Genomic DNA, 21,524 nt, shown 5'->3' with positions numbered 1-21,524 from the left:
GGGATACATACACACACACACGTACTCGTACACACTCGACCCCTCTCCCCCACAAACAACCACAAGCTCAGATGTTCAACAGTTGTTCCATCTCTGAGCCCAACTCAAGAAAGGCCTTGATGTGTGAATAGAGTTGCAGTTGTTTGAGAAGGCATGCAGAATTTAGCAAAAAAAATGGCAAAAATATGTCAATTGTATTAATCAATGTCAAGTCCTAGCTGTTGGAGATCAGGTACACCCCGTTCCCCTGAAACACACACACGCTGGTCCCCTGTTGTGATCATTTTCCCAAGTATCTCTGTGCAGTCAGACCTTTGATTATTCCGTGTCACCAGGGCCACAGTAATTTATCCCCTCTCTGATTGTCTGAGTGTGACCCCCTCCCCATGGGTTACTGCAGCTAGTGTTGCCAGCACTGCCACTACCTGGGTGGGGGCACCCCACCCAAATCCCCACCGGCTAGGTAGAAGGTTGTCAAGGTTCTCATTAACAGCTTTGAGAAATTCCTTGTATATTATGCTCACCCATCAGGGGACTTTGGCTTTGTAGGCCCAACACTGCCAGGCAGGCTCAGAATCTTGAGGGGGCGGTGCTGCTTTAGTTGGTCTCTGACCGCATTTATCTTCCTGTTTTGGCTGCGTATAGGCTACTTATGGTAGACCCATAAAACAGATAAAGACTTCTCCTTAGTGTACGGGTCACTCAGGTGGGTGTCTAGTTTTATAGGGTTGGGGACCGTTCCATCATGATAGGACAATAAATAACTAAACTATATTTATAATTCATTTTAAAATGTATATCCCATATCTGCACAAAATTGAAAGCTCTCTCTCACAACCCCTGCTCAGATACACATGGGATCTGGTATTCGCATCCATTCTTTTTTCAAACCTTAACTCCACACTTTTCCAAACACAAAAACACACACCCCACCTTCCATCACAATACACATGTACATACCCACATATTGTGCCTTCTAAGTCCTCTGTTTGCTGTGTTTTTATCCCTACCATGTTGATTCTGAGTAACTTTGTTGTTCCAGTTCCTTATATTTGAAGATGTATTATTTCGATAATGATCCTTTTACTATCTTATCTATTTATACAATTTTATAAATTGAAAGTTGAATACTAATCATTTTACAACATTCCCTGTCTTGATTGTTATAGTGTACTATTTTATTGTTTTCATATATATATATTTATTTAAAAAAAAAAAATTCTTCTTCGATACCAGTAAGTACCAGATTTGATCTCATAGATCTAGTCTGCATGTCAAGTAAAGGCTTCTCTCGAAAATATGTTTTCCTTTTTAAGTTCATTAATGTCCGTTTCCATCCATGAATCAAATGGCAACCCAGACTTTTTGCAATTGTTTATTTTCTATGCATAGTCACTTTACCCGAACCTACATCTTCTCAATTACCCCGACTAACCTGCACATAACCCCTGTATATAGCCTCGTTATTGTTATTTTATTGTGCCAACAATGCCAAGAGTGTGCAAAGCTGTCATCAAGGTAAAGGGTGGCTGTTTGAAGAATCTGAAATATAAAATACATTTTGATTTGTTTAACACTTTTTTTTAATACTATATGATTCCATATGTGTTATTTATTAGCTTTGATGTCTTCACTATTATTCTACAATGTGGAAAATAGTAAAAATAAAGAAAAACCCTTGAATGAGTATGTGTTCTAAAACGTTTGACCGGTAGTGTACATGTTGGTAGAGTTAAAGTAGATAATAAACAGAGAGTAGCAACAGGAGGTAGCCATTTGATTAGCTGTTCAGGAGTCTTGTGGCTCAAGGGTAGAAGCTGTTAAGAAGCCTTTTAGACCTAGACTTGGCGCTCCGGTACCTCTTGCCGTGCGCAAGCAGAGAGAACGGTATATGATTAGGGTGGCTGGAGTCTTTTAACATTTTTCGGGCCTTCTTCTGACACCGCCAGGTATAGAGATCCTGGATGGCAGGAAGCTTGGTCCCCGTGATGTACTGGGCCGTACGCACTACCCTCTGTAGAGCCTTGCGGTCAGAGGCCGAGCAGTTGCCATACCAGGCAGTGATGCAACTAGTCAGGATGCTCTCGATGGTGCTGCTGTACAACTTTTTGAGGATCTGAGGACACATATGCCAAATCTTTTCAGTCTCCTGATACATCTCATTATTGTAATCTTTTTTGAATAATCACTGAGGGTTTTTGATATCAACGACCTGTATTTAATGGAGAGAGATGCTATGCTACTAGCCTCATACCATGAATATGCATATCCATCTCGAGAACATTCCGATTTTTCACAAAGTTTCCGGGATGTTACGTGTCCTATTTATATCAGTACATTCGTAACAACGTAAACAGTATGAAACATCTATTCAATCAAATAAACATCACGTAGCAAATAAGCCATATTTCAACACTTTCATTGACCTCCATACAGAAAGTCTTTGCTTGATCGGCGAAACAACGAAAAATCGCCATCTGCTGGAGGGAGACAGATTTTCCGCGGAGTTGGGCCTCTCTCTTCCCCATCCTCTCTGTGGAAACCAGGTCTCTCGTAAATTAGCCCGAAGCTTCGTGAAACATTAGAGGAACTGTCGCGACAGTGTTGTCGCTTTACGTCATCCCGCCATTTTAAGTTGAGGACAAATATTTTTCCTGGCAAGAAGCTAATCAAGCTGAAGCTCAAGTATATTCAACTGTGGGGAAACATCTTGCGTGGAACAATTAGAGTGCACGCTCTTATTCCACGTTGCCTGATTCGGGCTCTCTGAGTTTTAAAGGGATTGAATGAAGAGTTAAGGTGAGTGGGCCAGAAATGTGTAGTGTCCCTGAGTGGAGGCACGAGGCCTACACTGGACAGTGGTTAGCGTTTTGGTAGATAACGTTACATATTCCAGTTTAGTTAACCGAACTAGACCTATTAAAATGTATCACATTTGCACCATATTTTATTTTAGGTACAGGTCTTTCTGTAATTAACTAGCTTAAAGCTTTGGTGGATTGGCTAAGGTCCATTGTTTGACTGCGTTGTTAGCCTCAGTTAGCCCACTGAGGTGTCTCGTCGGAAGCCAGACTAATGTAATCAAATTGTATTGGTCACACACTCGCAATAACATTTGCTAACCATGTGTAACGAAATGCTTGTTCTAAAGGCGTCCTTATCCGGAACAGTTGGTGCATATATTACGGAATTTTGTGAAATTTTTGTTCGTTTTTGTCTTGAAGGTGTAATTCGAAGGACTCTCCCCGCCTCCCTGGGGGGGGGGGGGGGTTAAAATTATTTAATTTTTTAGGCTGTTCGTGCGAACATTTGTTTGTCACAATTACAAGCCGAAGTTCGGTGCCAAAGTCAACGCCCCTTCGTTGCTCATTGGTCAACAGTAGGGATTCTAAAATTAACTGTTTGTGCAATAGCGGGTTCTCATTGTGTGGTTTTCCAGCAGAAGTAGACGGTTGTCTGCTTTCACAGGTCAGTGTGGATTGTACATTTGTCACCGAGAAAATATAATAAAAAGCGAATGGAACTTCAATTGCACCACTGTTTAGCCTTACCTTACACTTAAAAAACTATCCCCCAAAACCGACCAACCCATCCCACTACTTTGACCCTAAATTATCCTACACTAGGCCTGGGAGAATGGAACTCCTTCTCTCAACGTCCTGCAGATCTTCTGTGTTAAAATCTTACACCCAAATATTTATCTGCTGCTGCAACTACCATGTATCTTTGGCTCCATCAGAGATTTCTGCTCCATCAGTATTAGAGGTTGACCGATTAATCGGAATGGCTGATTTAATTAGGGCCTATTATAACAATCGGTAATCTGCATTTTTGGACACCGATCATGGCCGATTACATTGCGGAGACTGCGTGGCAGGCTTGACTACCTGTTATGCGAGTGCAGCAAGGAGCCAAGATAAGGTGCTAGCTAGGCATTAAATGTATCTTATAAAAAAACAACCAATCTTAACATAATCACTAGTTAACTATACATGGTTGATATTACTAGTTTATCTAGCTTGTCCTGTCTGGCATATAAATTAACAGGCACCGCATTGATTATCATTGAATCACAGTCTACTTCTCCAAAAGGGTGATTTAAGAAGCGCATTTGCGAAAAAAGCACTCGTTGCACCATTGTGTACATCAATGCCATTCTTAAAATCAATACACAAGTAAAACATTTTAAACATGCATATTTAGTTAATATTTATTTGCTAACATTAATTTATTTTAACTAGGGAAATTGTCACTTCTCTTGCGTTCTGTGCAACAGAGTCAGGATATATGTGGCACTTTACTGCGTTTGCCAGTAGCTCTTCTCAATGCTTCAAACATTTGTGCTGTTTATGACTTCTGTTTATGACTTCAAGACTATCAACTCCCGAGATTCGACTGGCCATACTGAAGTGCCTATAAGAACATCCAATAGTCAAAGGTATATGAAATACAAATGGTATAGAGAGAAATGGTCCTATAATAACTACAACCTAAAACTTCTTACCTGGGAATATTGGACTCATGTTAAAAGGAACCACCAGCTTTCTCATGTTCTGAGCAAGGAACTTAAACGTTAGCATTTTTACATGGCACATAATTGCACTTTTACTTTCTTCTCCAACACTTAGCTTTTGCATTATTTAAACCAAATTGAATGTGTTTCATTATTTATTTGACACTAAATTGATTTTATTGATGTATTATATTTAGTTCAAATAAGTGTTCATTCAGTATTGTTGTAATTGTCATTATTGTGTATGTACTGTGGGGCAAAAAGTATTTAGTCAGCCACCAATTGTGCAAGTTCTCCCTCTTAAAAAGATGAGAGGCCTGTAGTTTTCATCATAGGTACACTTCAACTATGACAGACAAAATGAGAAATCCAGAAAATTACATTGTATGATTTTTTAAAATGAATTTATTTGCAAATTATGGTGGAAAATAAGTATTTGGTCACCTACAAACAAGCAAGATTTCTGGCTCTCACAGACCTGTAACTTCATTAAGAGGCTCCTCTGTCCTCCACTTGTTATCAGTATAAAAGACAACCTCAAACAGTCACACTCAACTCCACTATGGCCAAGACCAAAGAGCTGTCAAAGGACACCAGAAACGAAATTGTAGACCTGCACAAGGCTGGGAAGACTGAATCTGCAATAGGTAAGCAGCATGGTTTGAAGAAATCAACTGTGGGAGCAATTATTAGGAAATGGAAGACATACAAGACCACTGATAATCTCCCTCGATCTGGGGCTCCACGCAAGATCTCACCCCGTGGGGTCAAAATGATCACAAGAACGGTGAGCAAAATCCCAGAACCACACAGGGGGACCTAGTGAATGACCTGCAGAGAGCTGGGACCAAAGTAACAAAGCCTACCATCAGTAACACATTACGCCGCCAGGGACTCAAATCCTGCAGTGCCAGGCGTGTCCCCCTGCTTAAGGCAGTACATGTCCAGGCCCGTCTGAAGTTTGCTAGAGAGCTTTTGGATGATCCAGAAGAAGATTGGGAGTATGTCATATGGTCAGATGAAACCAAAATATAACTTTTTGGTAAAAACTCAACTCGTCGTGTTTGGAGGACAAAGAATGCTGAGTTTCATCCAAAGAACACCATACCTACTGTGAAGCATGGGGGTGGAAACATGCTTTGGGGCTGTTTTTCTGCAAAGGGACCAGGACAACTGATCCGTGTAAAGGAACGAATGAATGGGGCCATGCATCGTGAGATTTTGAGTGAAAACCTCCTTCCATCAGCAAGGGCATTGGAGATGAAACGGGTCTTTCAGCATGACAATGATCCCAAACACACCGCCCGGGCAACGAAGGAGTGGCTTCGTAAGAAGCATTTCAATGTCCTGGAGTGGCCTAGCCAGTCTCCAGATCTCAACCCCATAGAAAATCTTTGGAGGGAGTTGAAAGTCTGTGTTGCCCAGCAACAGCCCCAAAACATCACTGCTCTAGAGGAGATCATGGAGGAATGGGCCAAAATACCAGCAACAGTGTGTGAAAACCTTGTGAAGACTTACAGAGAACGTTTGACCTCTGTCATTGCCAACAAAGGGTATATAACAAAGTATTGAGATAAACCTTTGTTATTGACCAAATACTTATTTTCCACCATAATTTGCAAATAGATTCATTAAAAATCCAACAATGTGATTTTCTGGATTTTTTTCCCCCCCTCATTTTGTTGTTCATCGTTGAAGTGTACCTACTTGCACAATTGGTGTCTGACTAAATACTTTTTTTTGCCACACTTATGTATGTGTGTGTATATATAAATAAAATTGGCAGATTAATCGATATCTGCTTTTTTTGTTCTTCCAATAATAGGTATCGGCATTGAAAAATCATAATCGGTTGACCTCTAATCAGTGTAGTTGATGACCATGGCTCTAAATGCAAGAAATCCTACTCACTCGGGCTCCCTGTCGACTCTCTCACCCTCGGGCTATTCTCTGCTCTATTCGCTGCCTCAACATAGGCTGCTTTTTTCACCACTCGAACTCTGGCAATCTCAACCTGTCTCTCGGGCACTTTTGATCCCCAAGTGCATGGGCACCCTCACAGTGCTTTCTTTATCCTAACTGTACACTCCCTCTGACTATGCCCTCCTGTACATTTCTGATATTGTGCGATCTCCATTTTATTCACTGCTGCAACATGTCCAAATTGTAACTGACTTCAGTGGGCAAATGCACCCTTTCGATGGCCACTGGCATGCTGGAGAAGTGTGCTCTTCATGGATTAATCCCTGTTTCAACTGTAATGGGCAGATTGCAGACAGCATGTGTGGGTGAGCGGTTCGTCAACGTTGTGAATAGGGTGCCCCATGATAGCGGTGGGTTTATGGTACCAGCTGGCATTCGCTACGGACAACTAACACAATTGCATTTTATCGATGGCAATTTGAATGCACAGAGATACAGTGATGAGATGCTGAGTCCCATTGTCGAAACATGAAGTGATGGATGAATGGCACGACATGATAATGCACGGCCCCATGTCGCAAGGATCTGTACACAATTCCAGGAAGCTGAACATGTCGCAGTTTTTCCATGGCCTGCATACTCACCAGACATGTCACCCATTGATCATGTTCGGGATGCTCTGGATCGATGTGTACGACAGCGTGTTCCAGTTCCCGCCAATATCCAGCAACTTCGCACAGCCATTGAGGAGTGGGACAATATTCCACAGGCCACAATCAACTGCACTGCATGAGGCAAATGGTCATGCGAGATACTGACTGGTTTTCTGATCCACGCCCTTTTTTGTGTGGTATCGCTAACAGCTACATCTGTATTTCCAGTTGTGAAATCCAAAGATTACGTCCTAATGCTTTTTAAAATTTCAATTGACTGATTTCCTTAATATGAACTGTAACTGAGTAAAATCTTAAGTTGTTGCGATTTTATTTTTGTGGTGTATCAGCCTAAAGCATTCACTATTTCTGCTAGCTAGCTAGCTATCCGTGTAAATGTTTTTGGGGGAGAAATCTCGTTGGCGAGTTAACGTTAACCTGTGTCTTAGCGGCCTTCATTTTCCTTGAAAATGGGAAGATTTGAGCATTGTTTGGCAACATTGATCAGTGTTCGACACTAGCTTCGAAGCTAGTTCCACACATCAAAATAAGATGTTGCCTTACTTTGCTAGCTACATGGAAATAATTTAGCTAGCTTTGCAGAAGAAATTGAGCTGCACATGGTTATCGCAATGGTCTTCCAAGCCTTTGTGGCTCTGTCCACACTGCCTAATGACAACACTGATGCAACCAACTCCATGTCTGCATATTAAAATCAAATCAAATTTTATTTGTCAGACACACATGGTTAGCAGATGTTAATGCGAGTGTAGCGAAATGCTTGTGCTTCTAGTTCCGACAATGCAGTAATAACCAACAAGTAATCTAGCTAACAATTCCAAAACTACTACCTTATAGACACAAGTGTAAGGGGATAAAGAATATGTACATAAAGATATATGAATGAGTGATGGTACAGAGCGGCATATGCAAGATACAGTAGATGGTATTGAGTGCAGTATATACATATGAGATGAGTATGTAAACAAAGTGGCATAGTTAAAGTGGTATATATGAGATAAATAATGTAGGGTATGTAAACATTATATTAGGTAGCATTATTAGTTACTATGTAGTTTGTAAACTAAACATGTATTTTTCTCGCTCCAGGTGAAAGATGACCCAGTTTTTACCCCCCAATCTGCTGGCCCTATTTGCGCCGCGGGACCCCATACCATTTCTGACCCAGTTGGAGAAGCTTCCACATGAGAAACACCACAACCAGCCATACTGTGGCATCGCTCCCTTCATCAGGCACTTTGAGGTAAGGCAAACCTACCTAGTTCTTGTGCAATTACTCTTCATGAATGAGATGGATAGTTGGCTATTTGATTGAATGCCTTTGGCCCTCTAGCTTTTCTTAGCCTAACTTTTGGACTGTTTTGATAGGATCCCAGAGATGCCCCTCCCCCTACTAGGGCAGAAACTCGTGATGAGAGGTTGGAGAGAAAGGTGAGACAATTGGAAGAGGGCTTACTTTGTTTTAGACATTTTCTTTCACTTTTAGTCTCTAAAACCTCAATGCGTATCTGAATGAGATTGGATAACGAATCTTCAGTAGGTTGTACAAGTACATGGCTTTAATGTACATGTACAGTACCCATTTGGGATTTGCGTCTGAGTGGCCTAGCTAACCTGTTTCTGTTTTACAGAGGAGGGAGAAGATCGAGAGGAGGCAGACAGTTGTGGAGACAGAACTGAAACTCTGTAAGTTGACATGATGAGCTTGTGACATTCATAGGATTTACTGAAAGTTGATGAAGTCATGTTGTAATATTGGCTTCTGCCTTCTAGGGGATCCACACAATGACCCCAATGCTCAGGGGGATGCCTTCAAGACCCTGTTTGTGGCTCGTGTTGTAAGTGTGCATTATACAGGCTCTTCCATGGCATCTTTACCTTCCATCCTGTTTTGGCCATTGATACTTAAACCGGGTAGTGATTAATAACAAATGAAGCACACATACACCACAATATAATGAAATAAAATGCAGATGCTTTGTTATCGAATGGTATGAAAGACAGAAGTGTGTTCTAAGGACAATTCTAAGACCAGGCTGCCAGTGAAGTTTACACCTTTTGTATTTGGCACATGTGATCGATGTTAACTGTTATCATTGCTGCAGAATTATGACACAACGGAATCCAAGCTTCGCCGTGAGTTTGAAGTCTATGGACCCATCAAAAGGGTAAGTTTTGTCTCCCAAACCACTCATTAATTTTACAATACAACTTATTGGCCATTTGTTAGTGGCAGTTGGTCCTCTTGCACCCCCCCAGCTTGTTCAGCTAGATTTATTATAGTCGCTCTCTCTTCCAGATCTACATAGTCTACAACAAGCGGTCAGGGAAGCCCAGAGGCTACGCCTTCATAGAGTACGAGCACGAGAGAGACATGCACTGTGAGTATCACGAGAGACCAACCCCCTTATAACCCACCTCATCTCAAATGGGAGTCTGAATGCTGGGAGGGTACGTAGGTGGGATAGTATTTGTTGAAGGACTTGTGTAAGTGAGAAATGACGAAGGCACCAGATTGTGGCAGCTTACAAATGGTTGTAATTTCACTATAGCTTTAGAAGTTATAGCAGTTGGTGTTGCTGACTATTAGTTAACATCAGCACCTTATACTCTTGCCCAGTGTACGAGGAAGCCTCTTGACTGAGTAGCACCTTTTTTATGGTGCAAACTGACTAGGCTCAGTTTTTTAAAATGTTTTTTTTCTTTCTGTACTGCACTAGCAGCTTATGCTGTCCCTGGTGTGATTTCCCATTGACGGGCCAGGATGGGTGTTGGTTTTACATTTATCCATAGGTCTAGGCCCACTCTTAATATCTGCCAAATATAATTTTAAAAAAATGTTCACACTGCTGAGGCACACTGAGCTGTTCTGTGCTGGTCTGATTATGCTGCAAGGACATGTTGAATGGAAAGTATCCAGAGTATGGTTTGGAACAATGGTATGAAAAGAGTCAGACAAGAACTAACTGGCAAGTAGGCTTGGGCGGTATCCAGATTGTCATGCTTTCATACCGACCTTGTCATACTGGGATATTCGGTAATACTGGCACTGAACCCAAGCGGTGCTGTTTTCAAAACCCACTGATACTCTAATCTGAAGGTTAGCATTGCTAACAAGTACATGTACAATTCCATAGAATGCTAAACGCATTGTGAACATTTTGTACAGTTTCTGACCTAAACTATACAAGTAACTCAAATGCTACACAGTTTGCTGCATGCACAAAACCAATATTTGCCAACAAGGCTCTTGATCCAGGAGGGGATTATCTGCTGTTACCAAGCGAATGCTTGATTTTTGGAAGAAGCTAACCACTTAGCTAGATGGCTAACTAGCTACTAAATTAGCTAACCAAAAATAGAGGAGAACTTTTAGACTTACTGTAATTAGATCACCTGGCTCATGCGGCACAACAGTGAATGACTCCCAAGGCTCCGGTCTCTCGTAGTTGTGTGCTTGTAAACAAACACCACATGACAGGGGATGACAGTAAGCTTCATTATAATGTGTGAAATTAAGAACTCAATGTTTATCTCCTAACGTATTGTACAAGTTGACTGCAGGTATTTACTTAAGTAGCTACAAATGTTAAAATGTATCAAATTTCAAAGAAATTGTTTCAACAGTATGGAAAAACCATCCTTGTCTTTTTCCAAATACCCCGGTATACGGTATAACGCCCAAGCCTACTGGCAAGGGGGTTACAAATATGGATCCACAGTCCATACAAGTTGAAGGTATAACTCTGAACACAAGGGTCACCAAAATCCATCCATCCTTTTTATTTTCAGAACTTTGAGTTTAGAATGGCTATGTCATTAATTAGGGGAAACAAGGTGCTGAGTGAGGTTTGTGTGACGTCTGTCTTGTGTTTGTGGAGCATGATGACCTCTTGACTAACTCAAGAAAGGGTTTCTGTACTGCACTTGTCTGAGTGAGTGCAGTTAGTCCAGCCATGGCACTTCTATGTGGCGGTGCCATTCGGTGGGAAGATTTGGCCTATGTCTTGTATGTATAAACAACTTCTAAGCCTTGTTCTTCTGGTCACCTTGAATGCCTTTGCTTGCATTAGGTTAGGCCTGTAATGGTTAGTGTTAAGTCCTCTGTGGAACGGGTGGGTTCCCTGCTTGGACCACCAACGGTAAGCTACAGGCCACCAACGGACTAGTACCCCCCCCCTCCCAACTTGTCTGGTTAACTTGGGTACCCTCCTCTCTGTGCTTTTGTGTGACACTAGGCCATTTCTATCAGCTCATATCAGTGGTCCTCCACCCTGGTCCTGGCGAGCTACCATGCCTGCTGGTATTATTGTAATTTATCATTTTTAAATTATCGTATTTAAATTATCAGGCAGACTGGTGTTCCCGGTCTAAATCTGGCCTCTAAGATTTCTACTTACTGGCTACCTTCCAGGCCGGCTACATTGCAGTCACTTGCCAGATATCACATCACCTGGGTAGGTGTTTTACATATCAGCTAATCATATAAAATAAGAATCTGATGCCTGACTGCTAGTCGGTGATGAGGCAAGTATCCACACAGAGCGACTGCAATTTAGCTGGCCTGAATTGCCACTGATTAATTGCTGGAGCACTTAGGTTCATGCACCCATGGTGCGATGAACAGGCAGGGAGTAGTGTTCCCCGGGACCAGGGTCGCCCACCCTTGGTATGATGTGACTCAGGTGAGGGTTGACTTGAGGGGATGTCTATGCTGGCTCTGCAGTGTATTAATTGTTTGTTGTTCTCATTGCCACTGCAGCCGCCTATCTGTGATGGCTATTGGCCAGAGCTGGCTTGCAGATGATGATGATGATGATGATGATTATGATACATCTACACCCTACTACCACAGCTCAGTATATGGTTGGTATGATGGGTTTGTATGATGGGTAAGCTTTCTTTCCACCCTCCATCCTATTTAGGGAAGAGGAGCTACGTTCAATGGGCAAAGCACATTTTTGTTTGAAGCTGCTTAGGTTGCTTGAACAATATTGACATTGATAAGATGGCGCTGGTGCTTTGACCATTGAATGCACCCCCCAGGCCATTAGTCAGTTAATGGGTGCCCTATGAGTTTTCCTTTTGTGTTAAAGCCACCTCAGATGTATCCATTTTAGCACCTTTTTTTTATTTTTACAAATAGACCGAAGTGCTTTTACTATTTGAGTATTTTAGTTGTCTGAAACGGCATTATCAAGTTATCTCTTGCATAATCATTAAGAAAAGGGCAATATTTTGCATAACATTGCATCAAAAAGACCACACGTCCAAAACAAAATCCCCTAGCATTGTAAGTTAAGGTCCTTTCTTGTGTGCGTTGAGCTGGCTTTAATGGAATAGGGTTACGAAGGGACTCTCACTTTTACAGCAAGGCACATACTTATGCGCACATGTAGCTTTGTCCCTACTATATAACTAGGCAAGAGCAGATGCCAACAAGAGCATAGCGGTAGCTCATTCAGACATGGCAGTCATCTCACCCCCAGATCTCTTTAGCACAGCTGATAGCAAGGATCCGGTGTATACAGCTAATAGAACCAGTCTAGTGCGGAAACATGTCACCACTGTTACTAGCCTACATTTATTCTAGCCTACACCAAACACATCCAATTTTCTCTAGATACATACCTTTCTGTTTCTTATTTTTTTTTGTGTTGATATGCACCGTATGTGTGCTTGTATAGTAAGATTATATTTAGACCATGTTTTCGAGTCGTTTTTGGGGTCGAGGTAAGGCAACCCCCCTTTCAGTAAAGTTCTGTCTGATTGGTTGAGAAGGTTATGGTTTGTGGTAAGACAAACCTGGATTGGTTAGGTTAGTGAGGGGTTGTGGTAAGGCCCCCTGGTAGTATAAACGTGTGAGATGTCATTAAAGTATAGTGATAATTTGCCATGATCTAGAGAGGGTTCTGGTAAGGCCCTCAGATTGGCTATGAAAGTGAGTGGTTCTGGTAAGGCCCTCTGATTGGATATAAAGAGGAAAGAGTCCTCTGTGCCATTTCCCATTGGATCGTCTACCACAGCAGAGCAGACCAGTGTAGAGGCCAGGATGGGTCATCATGGATCTCGCCGAATTCTTCGGTCATAATAGACTGATCCCAAGACTGTCTGGGCCAAGGGAGTATATATTTGTGTGTGTTCTGAGTTTGATTCAGAAGCTGCAGCTTCTATGTGGTGGTAAATCTGGCAGGAGCCTGCCATGTTGACTTGCAACTGGAAGCCCTATGCTCTGGGAGGTTCTGAGTCCGACACTGCGCTCGTGTCCAGGCGGTGGTAAGATAGTTGGTGAAAAACAAACACAGCAGCCCATAAAACTCCCACTAAGGTATGTGAACATGGTCACATTTAACATTTGCTCGTATTGAGATGACCCCTCCCCTATATCTCCCCTCTAGACCAGTATTACAAGGTCAGAGGTTGTATGTAAGGCAACCTAATTTACTCTAGTCTCAATATACTCTGAAGCACAACATATATTGGGTAAGAAGATTGCAGCATTGCCATACAAGGTTGTGTACTCTGGCAATCAAGAGTAAATATTCAGGAACTCAAACCAATGTGTCACAGAATTTGTTAGTTTGGCATGGTGGGATCTTTGTCTATAAAATTGAATTATGTGTGAAATAGAGGTGCAAAATATTGATTGTAATTATAATCTTATCAAATGACTATATAGTGTGTGTGTGTGTGTGGTCCTCCCATTACGACTTGGGGAAACCATGCAGTTTAATAGGCTACCGATAAAATATGTGTGGTGAAAAGTGCACGGTGATAAGCTTGATTTTCCTTTACAATAAATATCAAGGGTCTTATGCTTGTGACATGATGATCGATGTTTGACTGCCGTGACAAAATATTCTCTCATCCATTATCTCGTGTAGACTAGCCTATCCGTACTGTATATGCTAGACTGTTGGCTAGAGCACACATGCCAATACCAGCGTAGGCACATTTGCTATTAAACGCAGGTTTGTGACCACTCAATTTACATTTTTATACAACAGAACTTAAGTGAAAAATTAAGTTGTGTGCACTACGTCGTCAAGCACCTTTTTTAAAATCCGCAACAAGTCAGTTTCGTGGGAAAAATTGCATTTACTTTGGATTTGAGAATATTTGCATTCAAATCTGTCGCCAATTGGATGGAAACATAGCTACTGGTAGAAAATCCCAATTCCACCTGCACTTTGGTAAGTGAGGTGGGTGTCTGATTTGACGCACGGTGACGCCTATTCACTGTTCCTTCTGGGTAAGAGGTTGATGTGAAAATGCGGAAATACATAAATATGGTGCGAATTACATGAATTACTGTCATCTGATTTTAATTTCACGTGAGCAAGCATTTTTCACAGTAGGCTCTCAAACGCACTCCACAACGAAGTACTGTCAACTGCTTGGACTACTTTGTTTACATTTTATTCATTTAGCAGACACACTTATCCAGAGCGACTTACAGGAGCCATTAGGGTTTGCTCAAGGGCACATTGACAGATTTGTCACCTAGTCTACTCGGATTTGAACCACCAACCTTTTGGTTACTAGCCCAACGCTCTTAACCGTTGGCTAACCACTAGGGACACGCAGTATTCAGTAATAAAGCAATATCGGTAATGGTCTATTTATCTGATTACCGTAGCTTTTAAATTAATGCATTTTTACAGAATCCCATGAGATTAGTTTCATGTAAAAATCTTTGCAATGCTACATGAGCCATTCATGTTGCACACTGTAATTTAAGGGTATACATATAAACTCAAAAAAAAAGAAACGTCCCTTTTTCTGGACCCTGTCTTTCAAAAGATAATTAGAAAAATCCAAATAACTTCACAGATCTTGATTGTAAAGGGTTTAAACACGGTTTCCCATTCTTGTTCAATGAACCATAAACAATTAATGAACATGCACCTGTGGAACGGTCATTAAAAGACTAACAGCTTAGATGGTAGGCAATTAAGGTCACAGTTATGAGGACTTAGGACACTAAAGAGGCCTTTCTCCTGCCTCTGGAAAACACCAAAAGAAAGATGCCCAGGGTCCCTGCTCATCTGTGTGAACGTGCCTTAGGCATGCTGCAAGGAGTCATGAGGACTACAGATGTGGCCAGGGCAATAAATTGCAATGTCCGTACTGTGAGACGCCCAAGACAGCACTACAGGGAGACAGGATGGACAGCTGATCGTCCTCGCAGTGGCAGACCACGTGTAACACCTGCACAGGACCGGTACATCCGGATGGCAACAACTGCCCAAGTTACACCAGGAACGCACAATCCCTCCATCAGTGCTCAGACTGTCCGCAATCGGCTGAGAGAGGCTGGACTGAGGGCTTGTAGGCCTGTTGTAGTAAGGCAGGTCCTCACTAGACATCACCGGCAACAACGTCGCCTATGGGCACAAACCCACCGTCGCTGGACCAGACGGGACTGGCAAAAAGTGCTCTTCACTGACGAGTCGTGGTTTTGTCTCACCAGGGGTGATGGTTGGATTCGCTTTTATCGTCGAAGGAATGAGCGTTACACTGAGGCCTGTACTCTGGAGCGGGATCGAGGTGGAGGGTCCGTCATGGTATTGGGCGGTGTGTCACAGCATCATTGCCTGCAATGACGACAAGCGCAGTCCAATCTCAACGCTGTGCTTAACAGAGAAGACATCCTCCTCCCTCATGTGGTACCCTTCCTGCAGGCTCATCCTGACATTACCCTGCAGCATGACAATGCCACCAGCCATACTGCATGTTCTGTGCGTGATTTTCTGCAAGACAGGAATGTCTGTGTTCTGCCATGGCCAGCGAAGAGCCCGGATCTCAATCCCATCGAGCACGAATGGGGCCTGTTGGATTGAAGGGTGAGGGCTAGGACCATTACCCACAGAAATGTCCGGGAACTTGCAGGTGCCTTGTTGGAAGAGTAGGGTAATATCTCACAGCAAGAACTGGCAAATCTGTTGCAGTCCATGAGGAGGAGATTCACTGCAATACATAATGCACCAGATACCAACTTTTGGTTTTGACCCCCGCCCCCTTGTTCAGGGACACATTATACCATTTTTTTTAGTCACATGTATGTCAAACTTTGCTGTGAGGATTTCTTTTTGCTGAGTTTATAATTGATTTTCAGAATTTTTGCTTGCTTGCTTCCTTAGATGTAATATTTTAGCTTAGTTGTGTGCCAAGTTAAGACCGTTGATTGGTCTAAACTCCTCAAACTCTACTCTGGACCTTGGAAGCCTGTTCCCCTTTATCAGAGACTGATTTAGACCTGGGACACCAGGTGTGCAATTATAAGGTAGAACAGAAAAGCAGCAGGCTCAGGACCGCGTAGGGTAACACGCTGACCAAACCGGACGCGCGCATGTTGATTTTTGTACCCCCACACCAGACGTGATCAGGACACGCAGATTAAAATATCAAAACAAACTATTAATCAATTATATTAATTTGTTGACAGGTCAAAAAGCATGAAACATTTATGGCAATTTAGCTAGCTAGCTTGCGTCTGTTAGCTAATTTGTCTTGGGATATATACATTGGGTTATTTTACCTGAAATGCACAAGGTCCTCTACTCCGACAATTAATCCACAGATAAAACGGTAAACCAAATTCCTGTCTCATCTCTCCTCCGTCCTCAGGGTTCTCTTTTACTTCTTTGGACTTTATATGGAGGTTGGCAACTAACTTTACGGTGCGTTACTACAACCGACAGGAGTGTGGACGTCAGTTCATCTTTCAATCATCCACGTGGGTACATGCTCCTAAAAACCAATGAGATGGGAGAGGCCGGACTTGCAGCGCGTTGAGCGTGAAATAGAATTTATATTTAAGAGCCACGCAGACGCTCGAGCAGTGTGGGTGAAATGATTGAATAACATATGTGTACATTTATTTTGCAGTGCACGTGTGACGTGAGCGGTGTGGTCAGCATGTAAGAATTGCGTACCCTTGGTCTAAACTATAACCTTAGCTTCAAGGTAAAATGAGCCATTCAACAGTGAGCGGTTGACCCTCTTCAACAGTAGTGTGGTCATTAATGGACCTAAGTAAGATTTAAATTATTGGTCTAGTGCTCCACAGAAACCACACCTGAACAGAGCAATCATTATATGCCTAACTTCAATGTTTTGTTTGAATATATTATATGGAAAACTTGATATAATAAAATATAAGGTTTGAGATTTTAATAATAAATGCTTTCAATGGAAGTTGTCAACTTCTCCCCAATTTCGTGGTATCCAATTGGTAATAGTTAGTCTTGTCTCATCGCTGCAACTCCCGTACGGAGAGGCGAAGGTCGGGAGTCATGCGTCCTCTGAAACGCAACCCAACTGCACTGCTTCTTGACACAACACACATCCAACCACCCGCACCAATGTGTCGGAGGAAACACAGTGCACCCGGCGACCTGGTCAGCGTGCACTGCTCCCGGCCAGCCACAGGAGTTGCTAGTGCGGCCAAGCCCTCCCTAACCCGGATGACGCTGGGCCAATTGTGCATCGCCCCATGGACATCCCGGACGCAGCCGGCTGCGACAGCCTGGGCTCGACCCAGGGTGTCTGGTGGCACAGCTAGCGCTGCGATGCAATGCATCGCCCCCGGTTTTGTCAACCTTATCTGCTATACCGGCTCACTTGTGATTTTAGGCTAGAATGAATTTCTTTATTCTATCCCTCTTTAGCATTTCAAAATAAAGATTTACTGAAGTAAAGTGCTTGCACAACAAAATACTTAAACTGTGGTGCATCTTCAAAAAGAAAGATGTGCAGGTAAATGCAGCATTTAGTGGTGGAAAAAGGTCTACTACTACATGGTCTGCCCAGAGAGCAGCCCCACACTACCTCACCTGCTCCTGGTCAGTATATTCATGCACTCTTTGTTAACCTTACCTTTAAAACCGCAGATCTCCAACTTACCCTTCTCTACCTTATTCTCACCCCCCTCCCCCAGCTGCCTACAAGCATGCAGACGGGAAGAAGATCGACGGAAGGAGAGTGCTGGTGGATGTGGAGAGAGGCCGCACTGTGAAGGGATGGCATCCCCGCAGGCTAGGTGAGGAACTGTACATGATCTCTGACGGTGCATAATTATCCATACTACAGTCATGCCATTTAAAATTGGTCATTTTATGAATCCTTTTTAAATATTTTGTCAGTTTTTAAATGCTTTCATTTCCTGTCTATGATTTCGGTATTACAATGAGCCTTGTTTTCTGTCCCCAACCAGGCGGTGGTCTTGGTGGGACAAGGAGAGGTGGGGCTGACGTCAACATCAAGCACTCTGGAAGAGACGACACCTCACGTTATGATGACCACCCCCCAATTGGAGGGTGAGTACCTACACTGGGCCCTTGGGGTGGTTTGGGAGGGTGACAAGGGAGGGTTGTCACCCTATTATAAATAGGACCTACCCATTAGACCTGAACGAATTGGATAATCTGAAGGTGAGCTTTATTACCATATTCCCTAGTTACATCAATTTATTTTAGATCTGTGTAGAGTGTATGGGCCAGCGGTAGATTTGGGATTGGACATTTTGTTGTTTGACTGACTTGATATTTTTGTATAGAGGTTTGACAGTTGACTTATTTTTGCTCTTCTCTTCACCTCAGGGAACGTGAGCGCGAACGTGGACCTGAGCCCAGAGGGGAACGCAGAGAGCGCAGCCGTGAGCGCGAACGGGGGGTGGAGAAAGAGCGCGGTGGCGAGAGACGGAGGTCCCGGTCCCGGGAAAGACGCAGGCGCAGCTCCCGCTCCAGGGAGAGGGGTGACAGGGGTCTGGTCCAGGCTGGGCCCGCAGAGGAGAGCGTAGGGGGTGGCAGGAGGAGAGACCGAGAGAGGGAGCGGGGGGGAGGAGGGCCAGGGGGAGACAGTCATAGCAGGGAGAGGAGCAGAGACAAAGGTGAAAGGAAGAGGAGGAGCCGCAGTCGAGAGCGCAAGCGAGACCGGGAGAGGGGCAAGGGTGGCGAAGGTGATGAGGGCTTGGTGCTAGGAGATGGTATGATAGGGGAGGGAGGAGAGAGGATCCCTGAAGAGCCTAGTGTGGGTGAGGAAGTGGGAGAGGAGCGCGGCGGGAGGGAGCGGGACAGAGACAGGGAGCGGGACCGTGACCGGAGGCGCAGCCACAGGGACAAGGACCGTGAGAGGGACCGTGAGAGGCACAGGGGCGACAGGGAGAAAGACAGGGAGCATAAGAGAGACAGGGAGCGGGGTGGCGGGGAGCGCAGGGAGGACCGGCATGGCTCTCTCCTGCTACCCTCGGCCGAGCAGAACGACGTGGGTAACGGGGAGGAGGGCGAAGCGCCGCCCCAGCCAGAGGAGAACAGCCAGGATGGGTTGATGATGGACCAAGAGTCGGTGCAATCGGGGGAGGGTTACGTTTCCAATGAGAACGGCTACAAGGTGGAGACCCAGGCAGAAGAGTATTAAGAGGGGCTTTGCCATCTTTACTAATTTCCTTTAAAAAAATAAATGTATCCAACACAAACCCACATACCCCTTCCCTGTTAGTGTGAAGGATATTGTAATGAGCTGCTGCCCTGTTAGAAACCACAACGGCGCAGTGTAGGCATAAGAAACAAACTGTCCGTTTTATGGGTTAAGTAGGGTTTTTTTTGTTCTGTATTTGAACCCCAAGGATGAGGTCCACACCACAATTATTTCAAACCCGTCCCTCGGTACCAAACTGAGAACGGTGCTCACTGTCCCTTAACATTCACGCTCTCCCCCAACCGGAACTTTAATCTCACATTCTGCTCTGTCAAGTACTTAATTGTCTGATTTACAATCCCTTCACGAGCGAGGCAGAGATGGTGTAGTTAGGGTGAAATATTTGTTTCTCTTTTTCTTAATCTCAGTTGGTGTATTTTTCTTTATTCAACCAGGGTATTTTTGTGTTTTTTTTATTGGGGTTACATTTTGGTTTTATTTAACATTTCCCCCCATATGGTTTGTATGAGTCCATGATCACACACAAGCAGTACCCTAACCTATTGTTAGATTCTTTTTTTTCCTTCATAATTTTGGAGCCTTCATGTTCCTTTTACTTTAAGTACAAACCTGAGAACCTCCTAATCAACTGTCTGGACACACATGTCTACCCTCAAGAAAATGTACAGCAACAGCTAGGTTTCCATTCAATTGGCGACAGATTTTCATGCACATATTCTTGAATCTGCTTAAAAACATTATGCGCATGTTTCCATCCTATTGACTTGTTGCAAATAAAAGGCTGTGATGTAGTGCAAATTAAAAGCTTTTTGTGGTTAAATTCTCATGTATCAAAAATGAAAAACTAGTTAATTGGGTTTCATCACATTTTCAACTCCACTGATTGCGTTATAGTGAGTGTGCTCACTTTGATATTGGCATGTGTGCTCTAACCAATAGCACAATCTGTTGGCTAGAGCGCACATATTGCCTACGTGACATATGGACAATAGTTTTTGTTTTTTTAACAACCAAGCATAGATTATCATGTCACCAGACGAAGACCCTAGATATGTATTGGTTAGTAGCATCAAGCTAATTACCGTGCACTTTCACCACCCTGTGAAGTTCACTTATTTCATCTGTAGTTTAATGAACAGCATGCTTTCCCGACTAGTTGTTGTGGGAGGACCACATGACTCCAAGTTTACTTCAATATGATGGTTATTGTATCAATATTTGCGCTTAAAAGCATTTCCACAATTTTTCTAATTTTACTTACAATATTCCACTTTGTCTAGTGTATTTTTTGTTTTGACATTTGGATAATTTATTTCAAAAATGTCTACGGCCTGTCATTACTTTTTTGTATCTGATGTCCTTTACTCACATAAAGGTTGGCTGGAATCCTGGTTATTGAAAATGTTTGTGGGAGTAAGGAAATGTGTTGCAAAGTGCATGTCCAAGAGTTGGCAAATATTGCTCATTTTTATTCTGTAAAGCAAGACTGGGGAACCCTCAATGGAATTGTTCTGATTCTCCTGAAATAAAGTTTTGTTTTTAAACATTTAGTCAGTGTCATCCTGTTCAGTACTCTAAATGACCAGGTTCATCATTGGTTGGCATCCAACCTTATGGTGCATTAGTGTGGGCCAGCAACTGGGAGAAACTAAACCAATCGTACCTTGTGTGGCCAATGCATCGTAAACATGAAAAAGTTGCTAATGTAAACATTATTTTGAGGAGTGAAATTGATGTTAATCAAAAACCAAACGATTTGAAGCAAAATTTATAGAATTGTAAACTACACTGCTCAAAAAAATAAAGTGAACACTAAAATAACACATCCTAGATCTGAATGAATGAAATGTTCTTATTAAATACTTTTTTCTTTACATAGTTGAATGTGCTGACAAAATCACACATCAATGGAAATGAAATTTATCAACCCATGGAGGTTTGGATTTGGAGTCCCACTCAAAATTAAAGTGGAA

General features: G+C 42.9%; 1 protein-coding gene and 1 non-coding gene across 2 annotated transcripts; both read left to right on the top strand.

Moving 5' to 3' along the window:
* The first annotated feature begins 2,607 nt into the window (after positions 1 to 2,607).
* On the top strand, positions 2,608 to 21,095 carry LOC115145224 (U1 small nuclear ribonucleoprotein 70 kDa-like). Its single transcript, XM_029686628.2, has 10 exons — positions 2,608 to 2,799; positions 8,200 to 8,353; positions 8,479 to 8,541; positions 8,742 to 8,796; positions 8,884 to 8,948; positions 9,216 to 9,278; positions 9,410 to 9,491; positions 18,053 to 18,154; positions 18,329 to 18,431; positions 18,714 to 21,095. Exons 2-10 carry the CDS (start codon positions 8,207 to 8,209, stop codon positions 19,528 to 19,530), a joined length of 1,497 nt encoding a protein of 498 aa, XP_029542488.1. The 5' UTR covers positions 2,608 to 2,799; positions 8,200 to 8,206; the 3' UTR covers positions 19,531 to 21,095.
* On the top strand, positions 7,705 to 7,783 carry LOC115145548 (small nucleolar RNA SNORD35). Its single transcript, XR_003865995.1, has one exon. It is a non-coding gene; the product is annotated as a small nucleolar RNA SNORD35 (small nucleolar RNA).
* Positions 21,096 to 21,524: the final 429 nt, after the last annotated feature.

The sequence above is a fragment of the Oncorhynchus nerka genome, linkage group LG17 (genome assembly GCF_034236695.1).
Source record: "Oncorhynchus nerka isolate Pitt River linkage group LG17, Oner_Uvic_2.0, whole genome shotgun sequence".
NCBI lineage: Eukaryota > Metazoa > Chordata > Actinopteri > Salmoniformes > Salmonidae > Oncorhynchus > Oncorhynchus nerka.
The sequence above is the reverse complement of the archived record's forward strand: the minus strand, read 5'-3'. Positions and strand labels throughout refer to the sequence as shown.

Bases quoted from the DNA above. Each gene is read 5' to 3' on its own strand.
- LOC115145224 (XM_029686628.2), top strand. From the start codon at position 8,207: ATGACCCAGTTTTTACCCCCCAATCTGCTGGCCCTATTTGCGCCGCGG. The intron at 18,155-18,328 runs GTGAGGAACTGT...GTCCCCAACCAG, and splicing joins ATGGCATCCCCGCAGGCTAG to GCGGTGGTCTTGGTGGGACA. The intron at 18,432-18,713 runs GTGAGTACCTAC...TCTTCACCTCAG, and splicing joins GACCACCCCCCAATTGGAGG to GGAACGTGAGCGCGAACGTG.